Source organism: Suillus paluster (genome assembly GCF_016628075.1).
Source record: "Suillus paluster strain FC165 chromosome Unknown EDB91scaffold_21, whole genome shotgun sequence".
Taxonomy (NCBI): domain Eukaryota; kingdom Fungi; phylum Basidiomycota; class Agaricomycetes; order Boletales; family Suillaceae; genus Suillus; species Suillus paluster.
The window spans coordinates 226,900-247,548 of NW_024537581.1; the positions used below are offsets into that span (position 1 = coordinate 226,900).

Consider the following 20,649-nt stretch of genomic DNA (forward strand, 5'->3'; position numbering starts at 1 on the left):
ACTGTAGACAGCATATTATACTTGCCATCGTATTTCCCACCATCAAATACATCCCTTCATCATGAATGTGTCCCCAGACTCTGAGATTGAGATATCCTTCTGAATCTCTTGGGCCCTGACCATTGCTCATGAGGTGAGTGAATATACAGAACAGAAATTCAATGCAGACAAGACGGGAGGGGATCCGGTTGTACCTTCTCCTCATCTAGACACCAATCTGGTGATGGCTTGTGATTGATTGGTCGATTGCCTCATAAAAGCATATCACAATCCTAGTGAGTCGGAATGCAGATCTGGATCTTCCATTTGATCATTCAGATTCCTCAATCACAGTTCAGATGCAGATCGATATTGCAAGATACAGCAAATTGATATCCCTGAAGGACACTGGCCATAATGAAGAGAGAGAGAAGAAGCTGCTTGACAGGTCTCCTCCTGGCCATGAGGGTACCAAGTCTGTCGACATTCCTGCCACAGTTCTCGATGTCACCGGTGCCATCATCGTGTGGTATCTCCCAGGTGCACTCACAGGACACCACCCAGGTATTTCAGATCCTTCATCGCCCGATGGATCCAGACCACTGGATATACTACAGGAAGAAATTTGGAAGGCCTCGCAATTGCTGACTCCCACACATGAAAAAAGTGTCAAAGTCGGGGGCAGTTGGAGGACCAATGAAGAGTGGTTTGGCCAAGGCTCCAGGAATGGTGACATCACTGCCGGATGCATCAATATATCCCTGGCTTGGTTTCAGCAGGGGCATGAGGTTAGATGCCATGATATGCCAATGTTCCTTGGTAGTTAAACTCACCAATCCTGTAGACTGTCTCAGACCTGGAGGTATCTGCTTCATTGAAGGGTCCACTTTCTGAGGATATCCTCAAGGCTATTGCGAGGCCAGTGGCTATTGCCTCAGCAGCACTCAGGGTCATGCATCCTTGACAGTACTGGGCAGGCATGTGAGTCTTTTCAAGCCTTGGTAAGTCAGCCAAAACCAAGAATCTTCCAAACATGTCAGAGACCCTCAAGCTCTAGGCCTCCGTTTTCAATACTCTCTCTGTCATTTCTAATCGGCAAACCCCATATCATAGAGACCACTTATCATCTCCCAAGTGGTTTGACATTCTCACAACTGTGGGGAATTATTCTAATGCTTGCATGAGCATGCCAAGCCTTCAGCTGGAGTTCATGTATGATCCTGGGGTCATGATCACATTTTCAGGAAGGATAGTCAGGCATGGGGTTCATGAAGTAGCAGGGGATCAGGTTGCTTGGGCATAGTATATGAGGGATTCTGTCCATATGTATGCAGGTGTTCCTTCATGTGGATGGGCCATGATGGATTCAGTAAAGATTCCATTTGGTGAAACATCGGCCAGGGTGGGTCATTAGTATATTCATAAATTCCATACCTCTGACAAAGCGATCAAGCCCCAACTGAATCTTGAGCATTGAATACTTTGTATTATGTCCTAAGCATCAAGTATCAAGCACCAATCACCAAGCACCACATACCAAGTCAGTCCTGGGTCCTGACCACCCATAACCAACCATTCAGGCCTGAGTACCAAGCACCAAGTAACATATTCTAATGTCCAGTGTCACCGAGTCAATATCTGCCTTCCTAGCCCATTGGTCTATACAATCAATAGTTCTATTGGCCCATCCATCTATACAATTGACATTCCATTGGCCCATCCATCTATATGATGTAAAGTCCCATTGGCCCATCCATCTATACAATCTACAGGTCGATTGGCCCATCTGTCTATACAACCTACAGGTCGATCAGCCCATCCATCTATACAATATACAGGTCAATTGGCCCATCCATCTATGTAATATACAGTCCCATTGGCCCATCTGTCTATACAATCTATAGGTCAATTGGCCCATCCATCTATACAATCTACAGGTCGACCAGCCCATCCATCTATGTAATGTACAGTCCCATCGGCCCATCCATCTATTCAATTTACAGTTTCATTGGCCCATCCGTTTATATAATCGACAGTTCCATCGGCCCACTAGTCTACATCATTCAAATCCCCATCTATCTATGTAATGTATAGTCCTGTCAGCCCATCCATCTATAAAATCAACAGTTTCATTGGCCCATCCATCTACAGTGGCTCAAAAAACTGTCCGCATGTTTTCACATTTTTCACTATCTATGATATTATGTGAGAATATACAAACACATCAAGGACATGCTGGTACCACATTGTAGTACTACTTCAGGGCTTCCAATTGAGCCCTATGGAGTGGGAATCAGTCGAGATATGGTGGAGATATAAGGCTTACAAAATGATGACTCATGTGGACAGTTTTTTGACTCAAGTATTTTACAGTGATAATCAGGTATTCCAGTACATTGTGTGACCTCCCTTGGCTTTAATTACTACCTCTATCCTTCTAGGCATACTCTTAAAACTATATCTAACTATATAAACCAGAATGTGTCATGTGTCATGGTCATAATCACCATGAAAGCCATCTCCTCTGCTCAAAGGGATAATATCCTCTCTTTGTCCTGTGCTGGCCTCTCTGCTCATTAAATTTCCTCTAGAACTGAAGTATGCAAGTCTACTGTGGCCATGTGTATCAAAGAAAGCCACCTGGACAAGGAAAACTCTTGTGGAGGACATCCACCTCTGCTAATAAGAGGGCTATCATTCAACATATCACTACAGGAAAGGCTAATAATGCTGTCCAAGCCACCCATTATATCAATTCCACCATCACCACCACTGTCTTTTCACAAACTGTGAGGAGTGTTCTCAAGGCAGCTCATCTCAAGGCAGTAACAAAGAAAAAATGCCTCTTCTCTCTATCAAACATAGGCAGAGAAGACTACCTTTGGCTTGGCCCATCAAAACTGGACTGTAGAGGATTGGAAGCATGTTATATGGTCAGATGAGACGAAAAGCAATAGGATTGGGTCAGATGGGAAGGTATATGTATGGAAAAAGAAGAGGGATTTTCTAACAGACAGAGAGATTAGTGAGACTGTCAAATTTGGAGGAGTGTCACATACTGGATCCGAGCACTTCCAATACCACCTGTGAACATCCCCACCCCTGGTCCAACCCCCTGTTTCCCCGTCCGCTCCATTCCTCCTTCCCTGACAATGCATGAAGTGCATCTCAGCAGGATTAGCCCTGCTACCTCTGCCCGACCCCGTTCCACTTTTCCGACACTACCCCTATGTCCCCCGACCCCATACCCCTTCCATCCGACCCTATCTGGGGTTCCACTCCTCCGCCCTATTGGTCCGCCTGATCCTACTCCTACTCCCTCCACTTTTCCGACCCACGGGGGTCCTTCAGTTCCGCTCATATTCCCCCACCTGACTGTTAGTCCGTCCGACTGCCTCACCGGTCCACTCCTAGACTAGGAACCACTCAACTGGTCCTATCCCCGTTTAGTATCATAGTTCCACTTTTCAGATCACCGGTAATCCCTATACCCTAGCGATTCTGATCTGTCGTGTACATACTGTTCCCCAAGCCTTATTCTTGTATGTCTCAGTCATCCTATTGTAATCCTGTACACTCAGCACATAGCCCTCTGCTATGCTATGCTCATCACTTAGAGTATATAAACATATATACATTTGTCTGTAGATACTCAGTCTGAATATTACCTTTTCTAAGCCCTGCTCTTCTGTTCTCTGACTTGGGCCTGATCCTAGTCAACTCCTGTTTAAGCCGGCCTAGGGGATTGACTCCCTAGGTTGGCCATCCTCCAATCCTCCAATCCCCCGATCCTCCAATCCCCCATTCACCCATTCCCCTGTTCCCCCGTTCCCCCGTTCCACCGTTCCCCCGTTCCCCCGTTCCCCCATTCCCCCGTGCCTCTGTCCCTCTGCTCCTCCAACTTCCCGTGCGTCAGAACTAGACCCCGCACTCTCGCATCCATCCCTTCCATTCTGCTCTGCTTTGGACTTCATCCAAGCAGTTCCTTCCGCTCCGCTTCTACTGTTGGTTCCGACCGCAGTAGCCTCCCTCCTGTCGAGCGGAACAACCCCCACCCGACTTTCCCACACTCACCTAGTAAATTTGTGTCGGACTACATTCCAAAATTAGGGGCACATACTCAGGTAAGGGGCACAGCATACGAGCTGAAGCCAAGCCCCTCAGACTCTGCTTTACCCCTGAGCACGGTCTTAACAAGGAGGTCCTCTAATGGTATGGGGCTGTATGGGATGGAATGGTGTGGGTATGCTTGCTGAAGTTGAGGGGAGGATGGATGCTGAGCAGTATGTGGACATTCTAAACAACCACTTGCTGCCTAGCATAGCTGAATCAGGGATTGATGAAAAAGACATTATTTCCCAACAGGATAATGATCCCAAGCACATATCTAGGAGAGCCAGACAATGGTTTAAAGAACATATTATCAATGTTCTTGACTGGCCAGCACAGTCCCCTGATGTCAATGTCATTGAACATCTCTGGGGAACACTTAAGAAGAAGCTTCAAGCCTATGAAACCCCCTCTAAAGGAGTATAGGAGCTATGGGAGAGTGTAGCAGTGGAATGGGCAAGGATTACAGCAGAATATTGCCAGAAATTGATTGAGAGTATGCCTAGAAGGATAGAGGTAGTAATTAAAGCCAAGGGAGGTCACACAATGTACTGGAATACCTGATTATCACTGTAAAATACTTGAGTCAAAAAACTGTCCACATGAGTCATCATTTTGTAAGCCTTATATCTCCACCATATCTCAACCGATTCCCACGCCATAGGGCTCAATTGGAAGCCCTGAAGTAGTACTACAATGTGGTACCAGCATGTCCTTGATGTGTTTGTATATTCTCACATAATATCATAGATAGTGAAAAATGTGAAAACATGCGGACAGTTTTTTGAGCCACCATATACAATCTACAGGTCGATTGGCCCATCTGTCTATACAATCTACAGGTTGATCGGCCCATCTGTCTATAAAATTGACAGTTCCATCGGCTGATCTGTCTATATGATGTACAGTCCCATTGGCCCATCCACCTATGCAATCAACAGTTCCATCGGCCCACTAGTCTACATCATTCAAATATCTCGGCCCTCCCATCTCTATCAAATCCCTTACACATAGTAGCAACATTGGCCCATCTATTACCATTGAGTATTATATACATATCAGCCCACCCATCAACATCGAGGATATTATGACATCAGCCCATGGTCTGCTGGCCTGTTTAATATGGGATATTATGTACCTCGGTTGGCCTGTCTAACACAAAGTTGTACACTGAATGGGCACCAATTTTGTATGCACCCATCAGCATATCAGACTGAACTCCAGTAAGCTCAGCCCACCTGTCAAGCAGACATCAGATAGATGTAACCTTGTCATCCAGACTCTGGAGCCCTACTTCTGGGCTCAACAGATGCATCAGCAAAAGGGAGAAACACAGATCATGGAAAGCATGCACTTGTACTTGACAGCTACCCAACCTGGTGGTGTGACTATATGTGCTATAAATGAGCAATTCTGATCAAAAGAGCAGTGTTACTGGTTAGTACTACATACCCATGAATAAAACAATAATCCAAATTTCAACCTTGATAGCTTCAGGCTTCAAAGTGCCTTTCCTTGAATCAAAAATGCACTTGCATGCAGCTAGGTTGGTCATCAAGGCCAAAGAACCCATTGAAGAAGTTGGGACCATGACTTGTGCCAGAGGGCTTACGGCCACTGAGAAATGTGCAACCAGTTTAGTGATGTGGAGGTTCGGTTCTGAACCACAGTTCAAAGCAGACTTTTCATGAACCGGACCACGGTCCAGTTCAACATTCAGAGTATAGGCTGAACTGAACCGATGGTCTGGTTCAGCGTTCAGGCATTTCTTGAATGCATTGAACACATCCAAACACATCCAAACCTTTTTGAATGCTGATATGTATTGATTTTACAGCTTCGTAACTTCGTCTCTATTATTAGATTCGCTTGGCTACTTCCGTCCTTTGTTTAATCTTGTCACGCATCGCACATCACACCTCAGGCCTCTTGTTCATGACACTGAGATGTGTATATTGTACATTGTTCTCTCCTGTCTTTTCTCATGATTCTTCAGCATGTTTCTTTAGTTCATTTGTAACTCGAATAAACCACTTAAACTTCCATTTTAGGCCACTCACACCAGTGATATGAGATGAGATGAGCAACTTTTTCACTTGGTATCCGATATTCTCGCCCCCAGGTACTGTAGGGGCGCCCTGTTGCAAGGACCTTGTCACTGCCAAGGTCTGTGAAGATTTATTCAGCTACCATCAACTAGAATGTCACAAAGCAAGCACCTGAAAAGGTATGGAGACTTTGGTTAATTTGGTTTAGTGCTAATATGTTTGTTAACAGGTTGTTTTTTTTCTAGGGTAACTAAATGACATCTTCAGCACTCATGAACTTGGTGCAAGTTAAAATAGATCAAACAAATCAACTTTGAGGTAAGCTCAACTCTCTTCAAGTTTGTCCCCTCACAACATGGCTGACCAGTGTGGCCTGGGTGCAGATGGAACTCTCCTTGACGCCAGTCAGATCCAATGGTATAATGATCCCAACGATGATACTCCACTGCTTCCTGCTGCATGGCGCTCCACTTGTATCCCACACCCTGCACCCAAGCTTGTTGACCCCAACAACGCTATCTTGCACAAATGCAAGGCTAGTAGGCCAGTGGTCATGAGTAAGGGCTCTGAGGAGGAGACCGAAGGAGACCAGGATAACGGGGTGATTACGGATGCAGCCACTGACATGGATCATGAGATGGATATTGATGGCATCACCCCCTCCAAGTCTGAGTCAACATATCAACAAACCAAAGAAATGGGTAATGCCAACCACCAGGTAAGCTAAAGCCTAAGTGTCATCTTTCTTATGTTAAGCTAATTATTTCTGCAGGGTGCAAAGCAGTGCAAAGCGATTTGATGGCAGACATTTGGACCGTGTTCACTCGTGAGGCCAAGGCCATGAACCCTGATACTGGCAAGGAAGAGACTGGCCACTGGTGTGAGGTTTGCAAAGCAAAAGGAGTAACACGCAAATTCTGTTTTTTAAAGGGGAGTGTTACTTCACTGTGTGCTCATATATGCAGGTAAGTAATATTTTGTCTGCCTGTTTTCGTAGCTTGACTCATACTATCTTCAATTCAGACACAAGGACCATGTAAGGATTTACAAAGAACGCTGCAGCAAGTGTGGTGTCAAGCCGCACAACCAAGCCCTCCCTTCAGATGATCTAGTATGGTATGTCTTTTAATATATTTTGCATTACATGCCATTCAGCCAACCCCCTAGCTCAAATCAGACAACCTTAGACCATACCATTGTATGAGAGCAGCATGCACCAACATTCACAACTGCCGGTGTGGGTACAACAAGTGCAGCAGCGAGAAATCCGATCTACTACACAGTTGGGTCTTTGCTGCCTGCTGCCTCGCTTGGAAACAAGCGTGTTCAACCCTTAAGGGGATTGCTACTGGGGAAATACTAGTCTCTGTCTAAAGCGACCCTATAGGATGAAGGATCTGCAAAAGCGGATGACACTTGCGGATCAGATGGGATGCGAATCAAAATCGAAGGAAGTTCATTAAAGGTTGGATGGATAGTGGGTATAAGTCAAAGCAATCTTCTGGTCAGGTGCAGGAAAAGTGGGAGGAAGTTACATGAAGTAAGTATTTTTCGAAAACTTCTGTGCTTATAGGGTACAGTATTTTCAAGGAACAGTTGGTATAGGTAGCGAGTCTAGACTGTGCCATGAGCTATCTGGAAAATAGTGGAGTGTGAGAGGATATGTCTGTGTTCAGTCAGTAACAAGGAAATGCGTGTGAGTACGTACCAATGAGGTAGAATGGATGTGGACAGGACGGATGTGGCGGATGCGCGAGCTATAGGGGGAGATCCGAAGGTATCCGCTTGTCATCCGCAAAGTGGATGGGTATCGGATGGAATGGATAGGTGTCAGATGGACATCGGATGGATGCCTGATGCATTGGAAAAGCGGTGGATACAAGCCTAGCGTAGGGATACTCCCTACACTGGGCTTCTAGACTACATTGTTGAACTTATTGTCGCTGAAGATGAAGCCTTCTTACTGGTGGACAAGGGTACATTCTGGCATCTTCTCACTTATGCTCACCCAGGCCTGTCTGACAAAGATATTCCCCATTGTGATAAAGTGCAGGAGGAGATTCTTAGGCATGCTAAGATGATGGAGTCACATATTCATGAACACTTTAAAGACATCAATGGGCACCTTTACTTTACTTTTGACACGTGGACGTCAGAAGCCAGTGACCCATACTTGTCAGTCACTGGACACTACATCTCAGCACCAGCCAATGCCCTGCATGAGTGGGAGCTTCAGAGCGAGCAGCTTGCATTTACTGCCATTGAAGGGAATCATTCTGGGCAAAATATTGGCAACATACTTACTCAAGTTGTGGACCGTTATGATTTACGCAACAAGGTAAGCAAATACTACAGCCTGCTCTGCCTCACACTCACCCAATTTGGACTTAGATTGGGTGGTTCACAGCTGATAATGCAACAAACAATAATACAGCCATTGAATTGCTCGCAAAAGCCATTCCTGAAGCAGAGATCAATGACTATCATGAGTGTAGGGTCCGGTAAGTTGTATTTTCTATGGAAAAAATATTTTTACTTAACTTTACTATGCAGGTGCATGGAACACGCTACTAATTTGGCAGCAGCCCATTTCGCAAAGGCTATTACCTCAACAACAAGCTCACAAGTTGATGAAGACTTGGAAGATGACATTGCCAACACATCAGATGCACTCAGTAAGGCCCTGGCACTCATTGCACAGGTATTTAAGCTTGTAGTAATATGTGCTATATCCAAGCACTGAAGCTGACATTCATTTATTAGATTTGAAAATCACCTCAAGCCTGGGCCTTTTTTCGTAGATCATGCGCAGAGACCAATGTACCAGTCCTTGAACTGGTTCAGTGGGTCCGCACCCGCTGGGCATCACTCTTTACATGCCTTGATCGCCTGCTTCTGTTACAAAAGGTGAGTATAATCTAGTGTGTGGTTATGATTCTGCAAGTTGCTGATGATGAGCAGGGAGTCAACTGCTTTGTCCGCCTTGCTGATGACAGTGACAAAGTGCCCAAGCTGCAAAAGCAGCAGTATGCAGACTTCAAGCTGACTAACAGTGACTGGCTACAGTTGTTGCTTTTACATGAAGCTCTTCAGGTGTGTAGGAGCTACCCATTCTACTTACTTCCATCTCATGGCAACTTGTAGGAACCTGTGGATGCGACTCAAAGTTTTTCAAGCTCAATGCACCCAACAGTATGGCGAGTGATTCCAGTCTTGGAGTTCCTGCAGCAAAGCTGGAAAAATATGGTTGCCGACAAGAAGTTCTTGAGCATAACTGATGCATTGGAAGCAGGCCTACAGAATTTAGATAAGTGGACACAGAAAACAGATGACACAGACGCATATTTCATTTGCTTGGGTATGTGACTCCTACTACGTCTTAATTTTTCTCTTTTCTAATTTTGCTTGCCATCAGTCCTCGACCCCAATTACAAACTCAAGTATGCACAATCACAATGGAATGCTGATGCCTTCAATGAAGGTGTCAGAGAACTTGAAGCTGTTGTAAGTTTGTGTCACCTAGGCCTGCATGCATCATGATTGCTGCTAACACTAGTTTAGTTCAACAAATATTACATTCCTGTTGCAGCTGCATGTCAGCCAACACCTGTTACATCATCCTCCAAGTCCGGGCCTATATAATATGGCCACTTATGGATGTGCTCAACAATTCTCACTCATCAATCATCCGAACAATGCATTGCAAATCCTCGTCAAGAACTTACCATGTATTTGACGGCTCCATTGGAAGATGTGGGAGATGTTGTTCATTGGTGGGGGGTAAGTTATATCCATTGCATTGACTGGTAGTTATTTGCTGATGCACCTGCCAGCATCATTCTGTGGCATACCCCACACTTTCCCGTATGGCAAGAGATTACCTTGCAATTCAAGGTTCTGCCACTCCGTCAGAATGGGCCTTTTCAAGTGGCAGCATCACAGATCAGAGTCAATGCAACCGGCTTGCACCTGATATCTTTGAGGCACTCCAATTGTTGAAGAGTGCTTATCGCAACAGGCATATCCAGGCTGCAGCTGAGGCTGCTGCTCATGTTGAGTCTCTCACCCATGTGACTGAAGATGACCTTTGCGTTGATCTTACTGATCTTTAGTCTTGCTTCAGCTTACTTACACTTGGTCGTGCTTCATGGTAGTATCTTGATGTACCAGTACTCCTTAGTACTATCATATGATGAGATTATTTAGCTTCACTGGCAATAGCGTAGATTTACAATGCGTTCAGTGTTTGAACACTGAACCAGACGTGAACCAGACACTTTGAACGCGTTCATGGTGTCTGATTCAGCGTTCAGCAAAATGATTGAACCGAACATGAGGTCCAGTTCAGTGTTCACAAAATTTCCTGTTGAACTGGACCAAACTGGACTTCTGCAACACTAAACCAGTTAGCTAAAGGTAGCTGGGACATGTGGGCAGCAGGATAAGCAGTGTGCTGCTGCAATGAGGTTGCATGATGGTTCTGGTCAAAGGGACTTGGCAGGAAAAAAACAAACAAAGGAACTCACTTCATATAAACTTGAGGGTCGGGTTGTGAAAATATTGTCTTTCCAGAGGGCGGATATTGTTGGGTTATGAGTGTTAACAGGGTGGAGAGAAAGGCAAAAACTCAAGTCTGCATTGGGTTGAGTTAGGACATTTTACTTTTGAACCAAGGTCTGATTTGCATCTGTTTATGTGGTATTGCAACTCCTAGACACTTGAATTTCATCCACATCAAGTTTGGGTCTGGAATAGGTCTTGCATCTGTACCACATTGGGTTATACACCTAAACACCCTCGGATTACGGTGGAGCTAAAATATCATTTCTGCAGTGAAGGTTCTTGTTTATTTGTTGACATATGTTGTCCTTTTTAATAATTTCGCAAAGTCCCACACATTTGTACTTAGATTCATTGTCCATCTGGATGCTACTGCTACTACCCATCTGTCCATATTGTTCTTTCCAACAGTTTATGTTCTTCTTCACCTTGACACTTGTACACATTGAATAGTTTACACCATTCCCATCTGATTCTGACCAAAACGATGGATTTTATTCTAGTTGAACTCATACACAAAAAAACATATATTTCAATGTTCAGATAATTCTCACTAATTTTCGCGTGTTTTGAAATAATTGCATCTCGCAGCAATATTATGATCAACTTTGTTCCTAAATACAAGTGATTATATAGAATTATACAAATTTTGTGAAATTGTGTGAATTTAGCACAGGAGGGTTTTCCTGATGATCTCGTTCAGTTTTATATGGGTTGTTTCAGCTAATGGTACAACACCCCTACCTGACTACTAGTATTCCCTCCCCCCCCCTACTCAGTGATGGTTATACTAGTTTCAGTCGTTCCATGTCAGCTCACGGACCAATGTGTTTGCCCACATCAACCTCCTCAATGTTCCAGACTAACATGCCAAGATCTGAGCCATAGCGACTGCATAATCGATGTTGTATATATGTTCGACAGCATGAATGGAAGCTACATACGATCCAAAGGTCTCCCGAAGAAAGAAAAACTGCCCTATACAACCTCAGGGTACTATGAGTTGGAGTATATTATGCCGTGAGTGGTCATTCTGGATATTCTATATCTCCAGAGTCCCATCTTCTCAAGCTCTGCATCTTATTAAGGCAAGTTAAGCTCATTGTGTCGACATATTACTCGCTGTAACTGGAAGGAAGCTGAACAGTGCCGTGTCTCGCACTCAGTCAATTGGTCACTCATAGGCTAATGTCATGAATGTTACCAATTGCATCTAAATTTCGATTATCGAACCCTAAGTCACCTATCCGATAAGATTAGATTAGATAAGATCCCTGATAAGATAAGATGGATAACTGATTAACGATCACTATCTTTACATCACATCTATACTACATCGATGTCATCCATCTATATCCGTAACCCTAGACATCCGAAGTCATCATATCCTTAGAAAGTCCTACGATTAGGCAACCAGCTACATCATAAGCATTTACACGCCTCTATGATCGAACCATAACCGAGAGTCCTTTACAAGCCATCTCTCGAAGAGTCATCATCCCTTCACACTGCAGACCTTTCACTTCCCACACATGACATGTTAAGAGTTACCTCTGTCATTCACCGAATCCCTTACATAAGAACCTGTTGCACAGTCACAGCTGAACCCCTGAATCCCTATCACAGAAGCGCCACTCATAGAGAAGCATGCTCATTACCGAAGACCCTGGAGAAACCCTAGATCCGATCGTACCCGATACATCTCCAGATCCTATCTCTATCAAGATCCTTAATCACCGCTCGAGACTTCTTGTCACAGAACTCTCTCACTCTTCTTCATATCCATCCACCCTGAATAGAAGCAGTACCCTGAGACCCTGCTTAATCTCCGATACCCTTTTCCCTTCTTGTAGTTGATTGGTTGATAAGACGCCCTATACCCTAGGCGCAATGTTATGATCGTATATAGATATATCACTACCTTTCATACTCAAATATCTCCGCTCCAAGAGTAGTATATAGTTTAGGTCGTAGTCAGTAGTACTCCTTAGACTTAACCTCTTCGTTCCTACCCAGTGTAGACTCAGACGTTCACTCTCAATAACATCTATTTCTCTTATCCTTGACGAGTCCTAGTGGTTGTGTTAGGCCTTTACCATTTGGTGAACGCTGATCATAACAGCTAAACACATTCAGAATGAATGCATCAACTCAGTCAAATTCGTCAAGAGATGAGATAATCATGAGACTCACCAAGTATTTTGCCCTCTATGCTCAGGTATCGTGGCCAGATCTCAATAAAAATAATTCTCTTCCACTACCAAGAAAGCAGAGACCACAAACCTCAGTGCTCAGCTCATGCTGCGCCACTGGTCAATTATACATATGTACATACCGAGAACACCCCAAGGAATGCTACCAAGTGCAAACAACTGTAGGCTACTTCAAATTCATTGTTTCTTGAAGCTGCCCTTCTCGTGTTGTATTCACGCTTTCAAACAAGCACAGGAAAGGCTGCAGGTGACTTTGAACTCAAAGTTAGCTGCAGGTTTCTTGCACGTACATCCAAGTCACTCACATCACCATGCCGGTTGTGACTTCTGGTTTCACCTCAATCTTGTCTCCATTTGAGTCCCTGGCATGATCGATGCGCAAGACAACGAGTATAGCAGCCATTGCAGTCCACAGACCGTTCTCTACAAACCAACGACCTATCAAGGGCATATGTCATCCCCAAGATGTATGTGATGAACCATCAATCAGCCTACCTGGACAAATGTGCCTGCACGAGTCCATAAACAACTTAAATTGGTAGCCAATGAGATATTCACCTGCCATGACCAAACACAAAATGATTGACAAAATTGTCCTTTACCTTCCCATCAGCTGTCAGATGGTGATCAGGATTGAAGTGTGCTCACAGAGATACACGTACCCCACATGCCCAGTGTTCATATGAGCTGTATATTTGGTGGCAAGTTTGAGACATATTTGTCAATCACTTGGACTGTAGCCCATTTATGCACGGGACCATAGTGTTACACGCAGCAAAATAACTGCACATTGTGAAAGGTAGGAAAGAACAAGGAATACTGACTTCAAAGCCGATAATTTTTAATTATCTAATAATTCAAGTAAATTCAAGATAAAGCCTAGATCCATGTAAGTATTGTCGCCATAGGATTGATAGGACATGCATACTGGTATCGGTTTATGAAAGCAAACTTGTCCAGTTTAACTGGATATCGCGAGCAGCACAAGTGTCTTGCAGGTCATCCACATGGCACTGGTTGGATGCCATGATCATCTGCAAGAAAACCAATGGACTTCTCTGATATGAATACACATCCAGCGAGCATAGGAACGGTTGCCAATTCGAAAGTAGCAGCATCAGCACGCTCTGCGTGAGCACCTGCGAGAACATGAATGTGAATGTTTCCAATGATGATGGTAGATGAAACGAAACTTGCAAGTCGAAACATAAGCCATCTATACGAAGTCTTTGGAGGCCCACAAACAAGAATAGTGCATCCATTGTGTCATAAAACACAAGATGTTTGAGGCGGACATTCCTCAGACAACCTCTAATGACCTTGCACAAGTAACCCAGGCTCGCGCCTGATACCTCATCCACCTTCAAGGACTCAATGCTCTGGAAACTGGATCCAAACAGCCATTTGCACTGACCAAGGGATAAACTTGTAGGAGCTATCGACAGAGTCGAAAGGGTGAAACTAGGCACCAAACAATGGTCCAGCTGATCGCCATTAGTCTTGCCCCAAAGCAGTTTGAAGGACTCGAGATTGTGCAGACAAGGTAAAGGAGACAGAGGTGTTGCCTGTATACTTTCAGCATCTTCAAATATGAGTACTCTGGAAGGGATGTGTCGCTGGTGAAGTGCAAGGGGTTGTGATGGCCTGCAAGGTGCCTAAGTTCTGGACAGCAGGCAACAATCTCTCCTGCAAGCGTCGGATATTCATTCCTCTCCACTTTGTCACCCAAAGGCGACAAAAATTGCATGAAATAACATGTGAAATGGAGGGCATGAGCAGGGCCATGTCCGCCAAAGCTCTTGTGTACAGTGCGAAGGAGTAGGCGAAGGGATTTGATTCGAGAATGTTCAATATCCTTGTACATCACTGCTCTAGCAGCTTCGTACCAGGCTCTTGATATGAGACTGGAGCTGAGCAGGACATTCGTCACCTCCCTCCAGGCGTTGGTATTCTCGTATGAGTCACATCACTCTAAGATCAAGGCCAAAATTTCTGCATGCCCCGGGATCAGTCTCTGGCCATTCAAAGAAGCCTTACACATGGGCATTGTTGGAGCTCATATGCAACTTTACTGTCATGCTGTTGTCTCTTGGTAATGTTGGTTTCTTTAGCCATGTCCTTCATATTGGCCCTTTAGTTGATTTCACTCTCAGCTCGCAATCTGATTTCCTCTTGTCTTGTCTTGATCACTGTTTCATGTGCAGGATGGACTCACTCTCTTCTGCAAAACTTTACCAACAAAAACATGAAAACATGAAAACGTGAAAATTAAAAATTATGTGGCAGACCAAGAGCAAAATGCCCATGTGGCAGCCAGTGGGTCATGATGTCTGTTTCTCATATATGAAGGACTAATTCCAAGGAATACTCTGGACTGCTGGGTTGGTTTGTACCATCTGTTCTCAATGGCAGGATGATAAGCATGAGGCAGTACAAGTCTTAGCCAGTCAACTAGTCATCATGTACCAAAATATAATGTGGAGAAGGCACCAGTCAGGGATTGGCGCCTCTGCACCACTATAATTATGTGTGTCAGATTATGTAAGCCATTGCCATCAGAAGTTCTTGTGAGTCCCTGCACTGAAGATTCAAAGCACGGACTCACAAAAACCATTATTTCTTGCTAGTTAGTGCATAATCTTTGCAGGATTACACTGTGGGTAGTAGTTTCAATGAAAATCACTGGAAAATGTGCTGGTGCTGAATGTTTCAGAGTAACTTCCTCTGAAACTGCATGCAGTTAATTTCATTGGAGTGCTGATTCTGAATTTCAGCTGACCACCCTCAATTCAGCACCATCCTTTCAGTAGAAAATTTACTGAATCAGATTCAACTCCATACGAGTCGGGATGCTAATTTGTTTGGTGTTCAGGACTTATGGAATTTTCGCATTTTTGTCATGTGACATTACTTTGGTATATATTGCTATTATTGTAAGGATATACCAATGGTCTTGTGGGTTAGCGGTAATGATGCTGTACCTATCCTTGCGTGAGCTCTTGCGTTCAATTCTTGCGAACTGCAAAATTTAATATGTGAATTTGATCATGTGATGTGACATGTAGGGAAACAATTATTTTAGCGTGATACCAGCATTTTTTCAGAGTATGCTTTCAGAGTACAGATTCAGAGTAAAAAACGGCAATTTCAGCACCTCGATTTCAGTACCTAATGCTCTGAATTTCAGACAATTATGACATGGTTTCACCCAATGAATTTCACTGGAACCACTATCCAGTGATTAGAAGAGTTAAAGAACGCAATCATCGTGTTGAAGGAACAACTTTGCCACTCAAGCCATCAATAATTGAAAATAAGTCACAAACTACTGACACCTGTACGTCTACGTACAGGCACAGTGAGCTCGCTCAAGAGTCAAAATGAGGGGATTGAAACAAGCATCACACCATGCAATGATTCAAGTTGGAGTGCATTTTAGTGACTGCAACTTGTCATAGTACCAATCGCAGCACACCGCAGCACCTGAATATGTACATATATGGGGGGTGCTGCGGTGTGCTGCGACATGACATATACTTGACATATGGTCTTGTGGCTTATATTATAATGTACATACTCTTCTGCAGGGCGTTTCGTATCATAATGCAGAACTCATCTCGTAATACATAAGTGTGTAGCTAAACATATGTATTTCATCGGCAGACATGGTTCACCGCGAGTACTAGTGAGAGTCTGCGCTACGAGTAAATGGTGCCTGCACATTCACGCTTAGTATGTTCACCCAGCCTGCCAGTATCAGGATTTAGAAAGCTGGAAGCTGAGATCTGCTGGCAATGAAGGCACTCAAGTGGGGACCCTTCAGTGTACCAGTTCAAACTGAGTCCAGAGTGAGTCGATCGTGGTAAAGTCTTGAAGGATGGTGTTGATAAACGCATTAGAAACGACACTGAGAAGCATGTGGCTAGTACTAGTGGCGGCATAAAGGTAACTTCACGTTTGGAACGCCGCGGCAGTTGCCGCAGCATTTTCACAATGCCCATTTGCCTGGCTAGCTAAAATGTTTTTCGTCACTTCGGTAGGCATTCATTTGATTGAAAACGCCTAACCACATGCATCTATAGAGTCATTGAATGCTTAGCGCTCAGATGCGTCACAACTCTGACGGCTTCGGAATCACCGAACTTCCGGACCCATCATTAATCATTCAGCATCAGATTCATGATCAACGCTCATCAACGCATGGATGGATCTACCCCACCCAAAATTGATCGTCCCTTACCCGTGCCAGCCGCTCTTGATGAACATTGTCAGCCCAGGCATACTCTCTGCTCTTCATAGCGCCCATCCAGGCTGGGAGCCATCTTAGTGCTTACTCCAAACGCCTCGCAGTTAGTCTTATTGAACCGTATTGTCCCGCGATGTCTCTGGGAACTAAACATATGGCCTACACCTTAGCGCAAGGGCAACGGATTGCCGCGGCTTGACCTTATCTCCACGTAAGGCTGTGTACCTGCAACCTTGCCGTCCAGCCTACGTATCACGTCTGAGCTTGAATGGCCTCCCACTTAGTATTTGCAGTGTACGGCATCTTCTTTACTCTTGCAGAGTGACTAGCGGATTCACTGATACGCGACACTTACTTTTCGGTTCTATTGAATAGTGACTCTTGATGTATAAGCAACGGTGCCGCACGGCAAGCACTCCACTGTTGCTAAAGCCGGTGGACTTTGTACTCGCTCCGCAGCCTCAGAAGTGACTATAAATCTCCCGCCAGATTCCACGTCGAATCCGTCACAAGAATGAATATCTCTACTACTCTCTCTATACTACCTGGCTCTCCATCAAGTCTCTGGACAACCATGCGTTCAGTTGGCACATTCAATATCGCTTGTTCATTTGCAGCACTTTGGGCCTTTGTCAAAGTTCTAAGGGCACTCCGCTGGCGATTGAAGACCACTCAACTGCGGGGTCCACCTCGTTCCAGCATCGTATATGGTGTTTCAAACGACCTCGTCTCATCTACAGATACTGCTGCAATGTATGAACGTTGGGCGGATGAATATGGGGTAGTATATATGATTCCGAGCGTCCTCGGGCAGACTAAAATCGTGCTATGCGACCCAAAAGCTATAGCACACTTTTATGCCCGAGAGACATGGACCTATGTGCAGACGCCCCTTGCGTCAGTGCTCCTAGAGACCTCGGTATGTTGATATCCTCTTCTGATTTCGTCTGTCTGATATCTCTCATCAGATCGGCAGAGGGTTACTATGGGCTCACGGTGAAAGCCACAGGAGGTAGTGTTCAAATCTTGTCCTCGCGCCAGTGACTAATCAACACCCTGGGAATTAGGCAGCGGAAGGCCCTCACGCCAGCTTTTAGCAACGCAGCTATTCGGAGACTTACATCAGTGTTTTATGACTCAGCATACAAGGTAAGGATTTACAATCTCGGAAATGCGACATCTCTGAGCTTATTCTACAGGTCAAGGGTGCATGGGATACTGCTATAGAATCCAGCAAGGATGGCAATGCGGTCATTGAAGTCCAGAACTGGTGCGTAGCTTTCCTGGCTTGAAAAGTTGCATTCTAAACAACTTCAAGGATGAATCATACCTCGTACGCGATGGATCCCTTTGCTATTTAAGCCTTGAAACTGAGGCGACATCAGTCTAGATACGATTGGCATCGCCGGTTTCTCCCATGATTTTGGCTCGCTCGATGGGAAGCACGCTACCGTGACCGAAGCGTTTGATACGTTCGGGAACAATGCACGGACCTCAGTGGCGAACAAGGTTTTTATTTTGCTCTCGGAAGTATTTCCTACCATCGCCAAGATTCCCACTAAGCGGACGATTCTGAACAAGAAACTTGGCGTGACCATGGGCGAAATATCCAACAAATTGTTGATTCGCAGTCGCCAGGAGAAGGGCGCGAACATGAACGAGGCAGAAGAGGAGAAGTCCGTTATTGGACTGTTGCGTACGTTCTCTGAAACATTTATCGTAGTCCCTTCATTTACGTCACGACGACAGTCAAAGCCGAAGGTCAGGATGCCGAGCTTCGCCTGTCGGAGGCAGAAGTAGTGGCTGAGGTCCGTGGAGACTATTCTAGCGACGAATTTCAAGCTAACGTCATGCAGATGAAGGTCTTGCTTGTCGCGGGTTACGAGACGACATCCAGTGAGTCGATTTATTTTCCGCTGCTATCATATTGGCTGACTCTTCGTTGGCAGTCAGTCTTACGGTAAGTCTACTTGTCCGATGACGTCTGCACAATATTCATGAAATGATCAGTGGGCACTGATCGAACTATCGCGACACCCCGATGTTCAAACCAGACTCAGAGAGGAACTGCTTGCGTTTGGTGCTGATCCGACATATGACCAATTAAAAGCCAACCTCCCGTTCTTGGATGCTGTTGTCCATGAAATTCTACGACTCCATCCCCCGATATCCGAATTCGTTCGGCTTGTGAGTGCGCCTGCCTAACTTTGAATATACACCTGACAGTAGATCTACAGGCAGCCGCAGACGATGTTATTCCTTTGGGTGAACCTGTGCGCACGGCGTCCGGGAAAATGACCGACAGTATATCTGTAGCCAAGGGGTCATTGATTACGATCTCAGCCGGGGCAATCAACCGCTCTTTCTCCATCTGGGGACCTGACGCAAAGGAATTCAAGCCCGACCGTTGGCTTGCTGAAGGGGGCATCAGTGGGAAGGCCAAGGAAGTTCAAGGTCATAGGCATTTGCTGACATTTGTCGACGGCCCGAGGACATGTCTTGGAAAAGACTTTGCACTTGCGGAATTCAAGGTGATTTTTACGCATCCACTTGTTTCGACGTGACTCACTGCGATATAGACGGTTTTATCGGTTCTGGTGAAGAATTTCATGTTTGAGATGCGGGATGGACCAGATACTCAGCTTGAGATTGCGAGGGGGCTTTTGCCTCGTCCGCGGGTTGTTGGAGAGGATGGTATTGGGGTACCTTTACGCGTCCGTCGGTACGAATGATTGATTGCTGACAGGTTTAAATATTTTCCTCACTTGTCCGTGGCTGGAGCTTTTGCATTGTATTCAGATCAGAAGTATATGTAGCTTGACATTGTTAGCACTCAATTCATATTGACTCTCTATGCAATGAAAGGCTTGGGAGTGGAGCCTGTCGTTCAATCTTCGTCCAGATCTCAGGTTCGAGGGATGGTTCATTCACTGGGACGCAAGCCCGCCTTGCTTCAACATAATTGAAAAACAAAGATGACAATGACAGGGATGATGGCAATGATAGCGAATAGGATAGAAGACGTGCCCTTCACGAGGAAGCAGCTCTACACCTAAGATTCAAAAACGGGGGATGTACACATATACAAGCATGAGAATTCTTCATATAGCTGTCTTGGGTCAATCACTTAGGTTGTATAGTCTGCTCATCCACGCGACTGCGTATCGTGATGACGGACATAAGAAGACAAGCAATACCGATATCGAGGCCAACGATCTTGTGATCGATACTAGAAAATACATGTCCTGGTATAAAAGCTTGAAGGTGTATGAGTGCCAGCATCATGGAATTTGTAGGACACGCATACCGTTATCACTCTAGGTGGTTTACCTGGATACCGCGAGAAGCACAAGCCTTCTGCAGATCAGCGAGAAAAAACGCAGGACTTTCTGGATGGAGATCACTGCCGCAGGACAAACATCCAGCGATTGCAGGGAGAGTTGCCAATTCGACTGTAGTAGCGGCAGCACAGTAGGGATGGCGTCGCAGGAGA

General features: G+C 45.0%; 4 protein-coding genes across 4 annotated transcripts; 2 read left to right on the forward strand and 2 right to left on the reverse strand.

The window, feature by feature from the left end:
• Positions 1–338: 338 nt before the first annotated feature.
• EDB91DRAFT_1081463 (uncharacterized protein) lies at positions 339–1,282 on the forward strand (the record flags this gene model as incomplete). Its single annotated transcript, XM_041315381.1, has 4 exons — positions 339–767; positions 824–928; positions 957–980; positions 1,115–1,282. 4 exons carry the CDS (start codon positions 339–341, stop codon positions 1,280–1,282), a joined length of 726 nt encoding a protein of 241 aa, XP_041177925.1.
• Positions 1,283–11,250: 9,968 nt separating this feature from the next.
• EDB91DRAFT_1081465 (uncharacterized protein) lies at positions 11,251–13,626 on the reverse strand (the record flags this gene model as incomplete). Its single annotated transcript, XM_041315382.1, has 12 exons — positions 11,251–11,311; positions 11,517–11,588; positions 11,642–11,675; positions 12,249–12,281; positions 12,468–12,578; positions 12,891–12,954; positions 12,981–13,006; positions 13,033–13,052; positions 13,216–13,348; positions 13,406–13,419; positions 13,513–13,523; positions 13,573–13,626. The coding sequence occupies 12 exons, from the start codon at positions 13,624–13,626 to the stop codon at positions 11,251–11,253; spliced, it is 633 nt and encodes a 210-aa protein (XP_041177926.1).
• Positions 13,627–13,909: 283 nt separating this feature from the next.
• Positions 13,910–14,774, reverse strand: EDB91DRAFT_1247688 (uncharacterized protein; the record flags this gene model as incomplete). The annotated part of the gene is made up of 3 exons (XM_041322843.1): positions 13,910–14,102; positions 14,156–14,433; positions 14,484–14,774. The coding sequence occupies 3 exons, from the start codon at positions 14,772–14,774 to the stop codon at positions 13,910–13,912; spliced, it is 762 nt and encodes a 253-aa protein (XP_041177927.1).
• A 2,624-nt stretch (positions 14,775–17,398) lies between these two features.
• EDB91DRAFT_304226 (cytochrome P450) lies at positions 17,399–19,920 on the forward strand. The gene is made up of 13 exons (XM_041326787.1): positions 17,399–17,450; positions 17,532–18,075; positions 18,125–18,168; positions 18,224–18,305; positions 18,356–18,426; positions 18,475–18,489; positions 18,542–18,665; positions 18,720–18,852; positions 18,906–19,052; positions 19,106–19,116; positions 19,167–19,343; positions 19,394–19,687; positions 19,736–19,920. Exons 2-13 carry the CDS (start codon positions 17,671–17,673, stop codon positions 19,886–19,888), a joined length of 1,656 nt encoding a protein of 551 aa, XP_041177928.1. The 5' UTR covers positions 17,399–17,450; positions 17,532–17,670; the 3' UTR covers positions 19,889–19,920.
• Positions 19,921–20,649: the final 729 nt, after the last annotated feature.

Bases quoted from the DNA above. Each gene is read 5' to 3' on its own strand.
- EDB91DRAFT_304226 (XM_041326787.1), top strand. From the start codon at position 17,671: ATGAATATCTCTACTACTCTCTCTATACTACCTGGCTCTCCATCAAGT. The intron at 18,666-18,719 runs GTTTTTATTTTG...ATTCCCACTAAG, and splicing joins GGACCTCAGTGGCGAACAAG to CGGACGATTCTGAACAAGAA. The intron at 19,688-19,735 runs GTGATTTTTACG...ACTGCGATATAG, and splicing joins TTGCACTTGCGGAATTCAAG to ACGGTTTTATCGGTTCTGGT.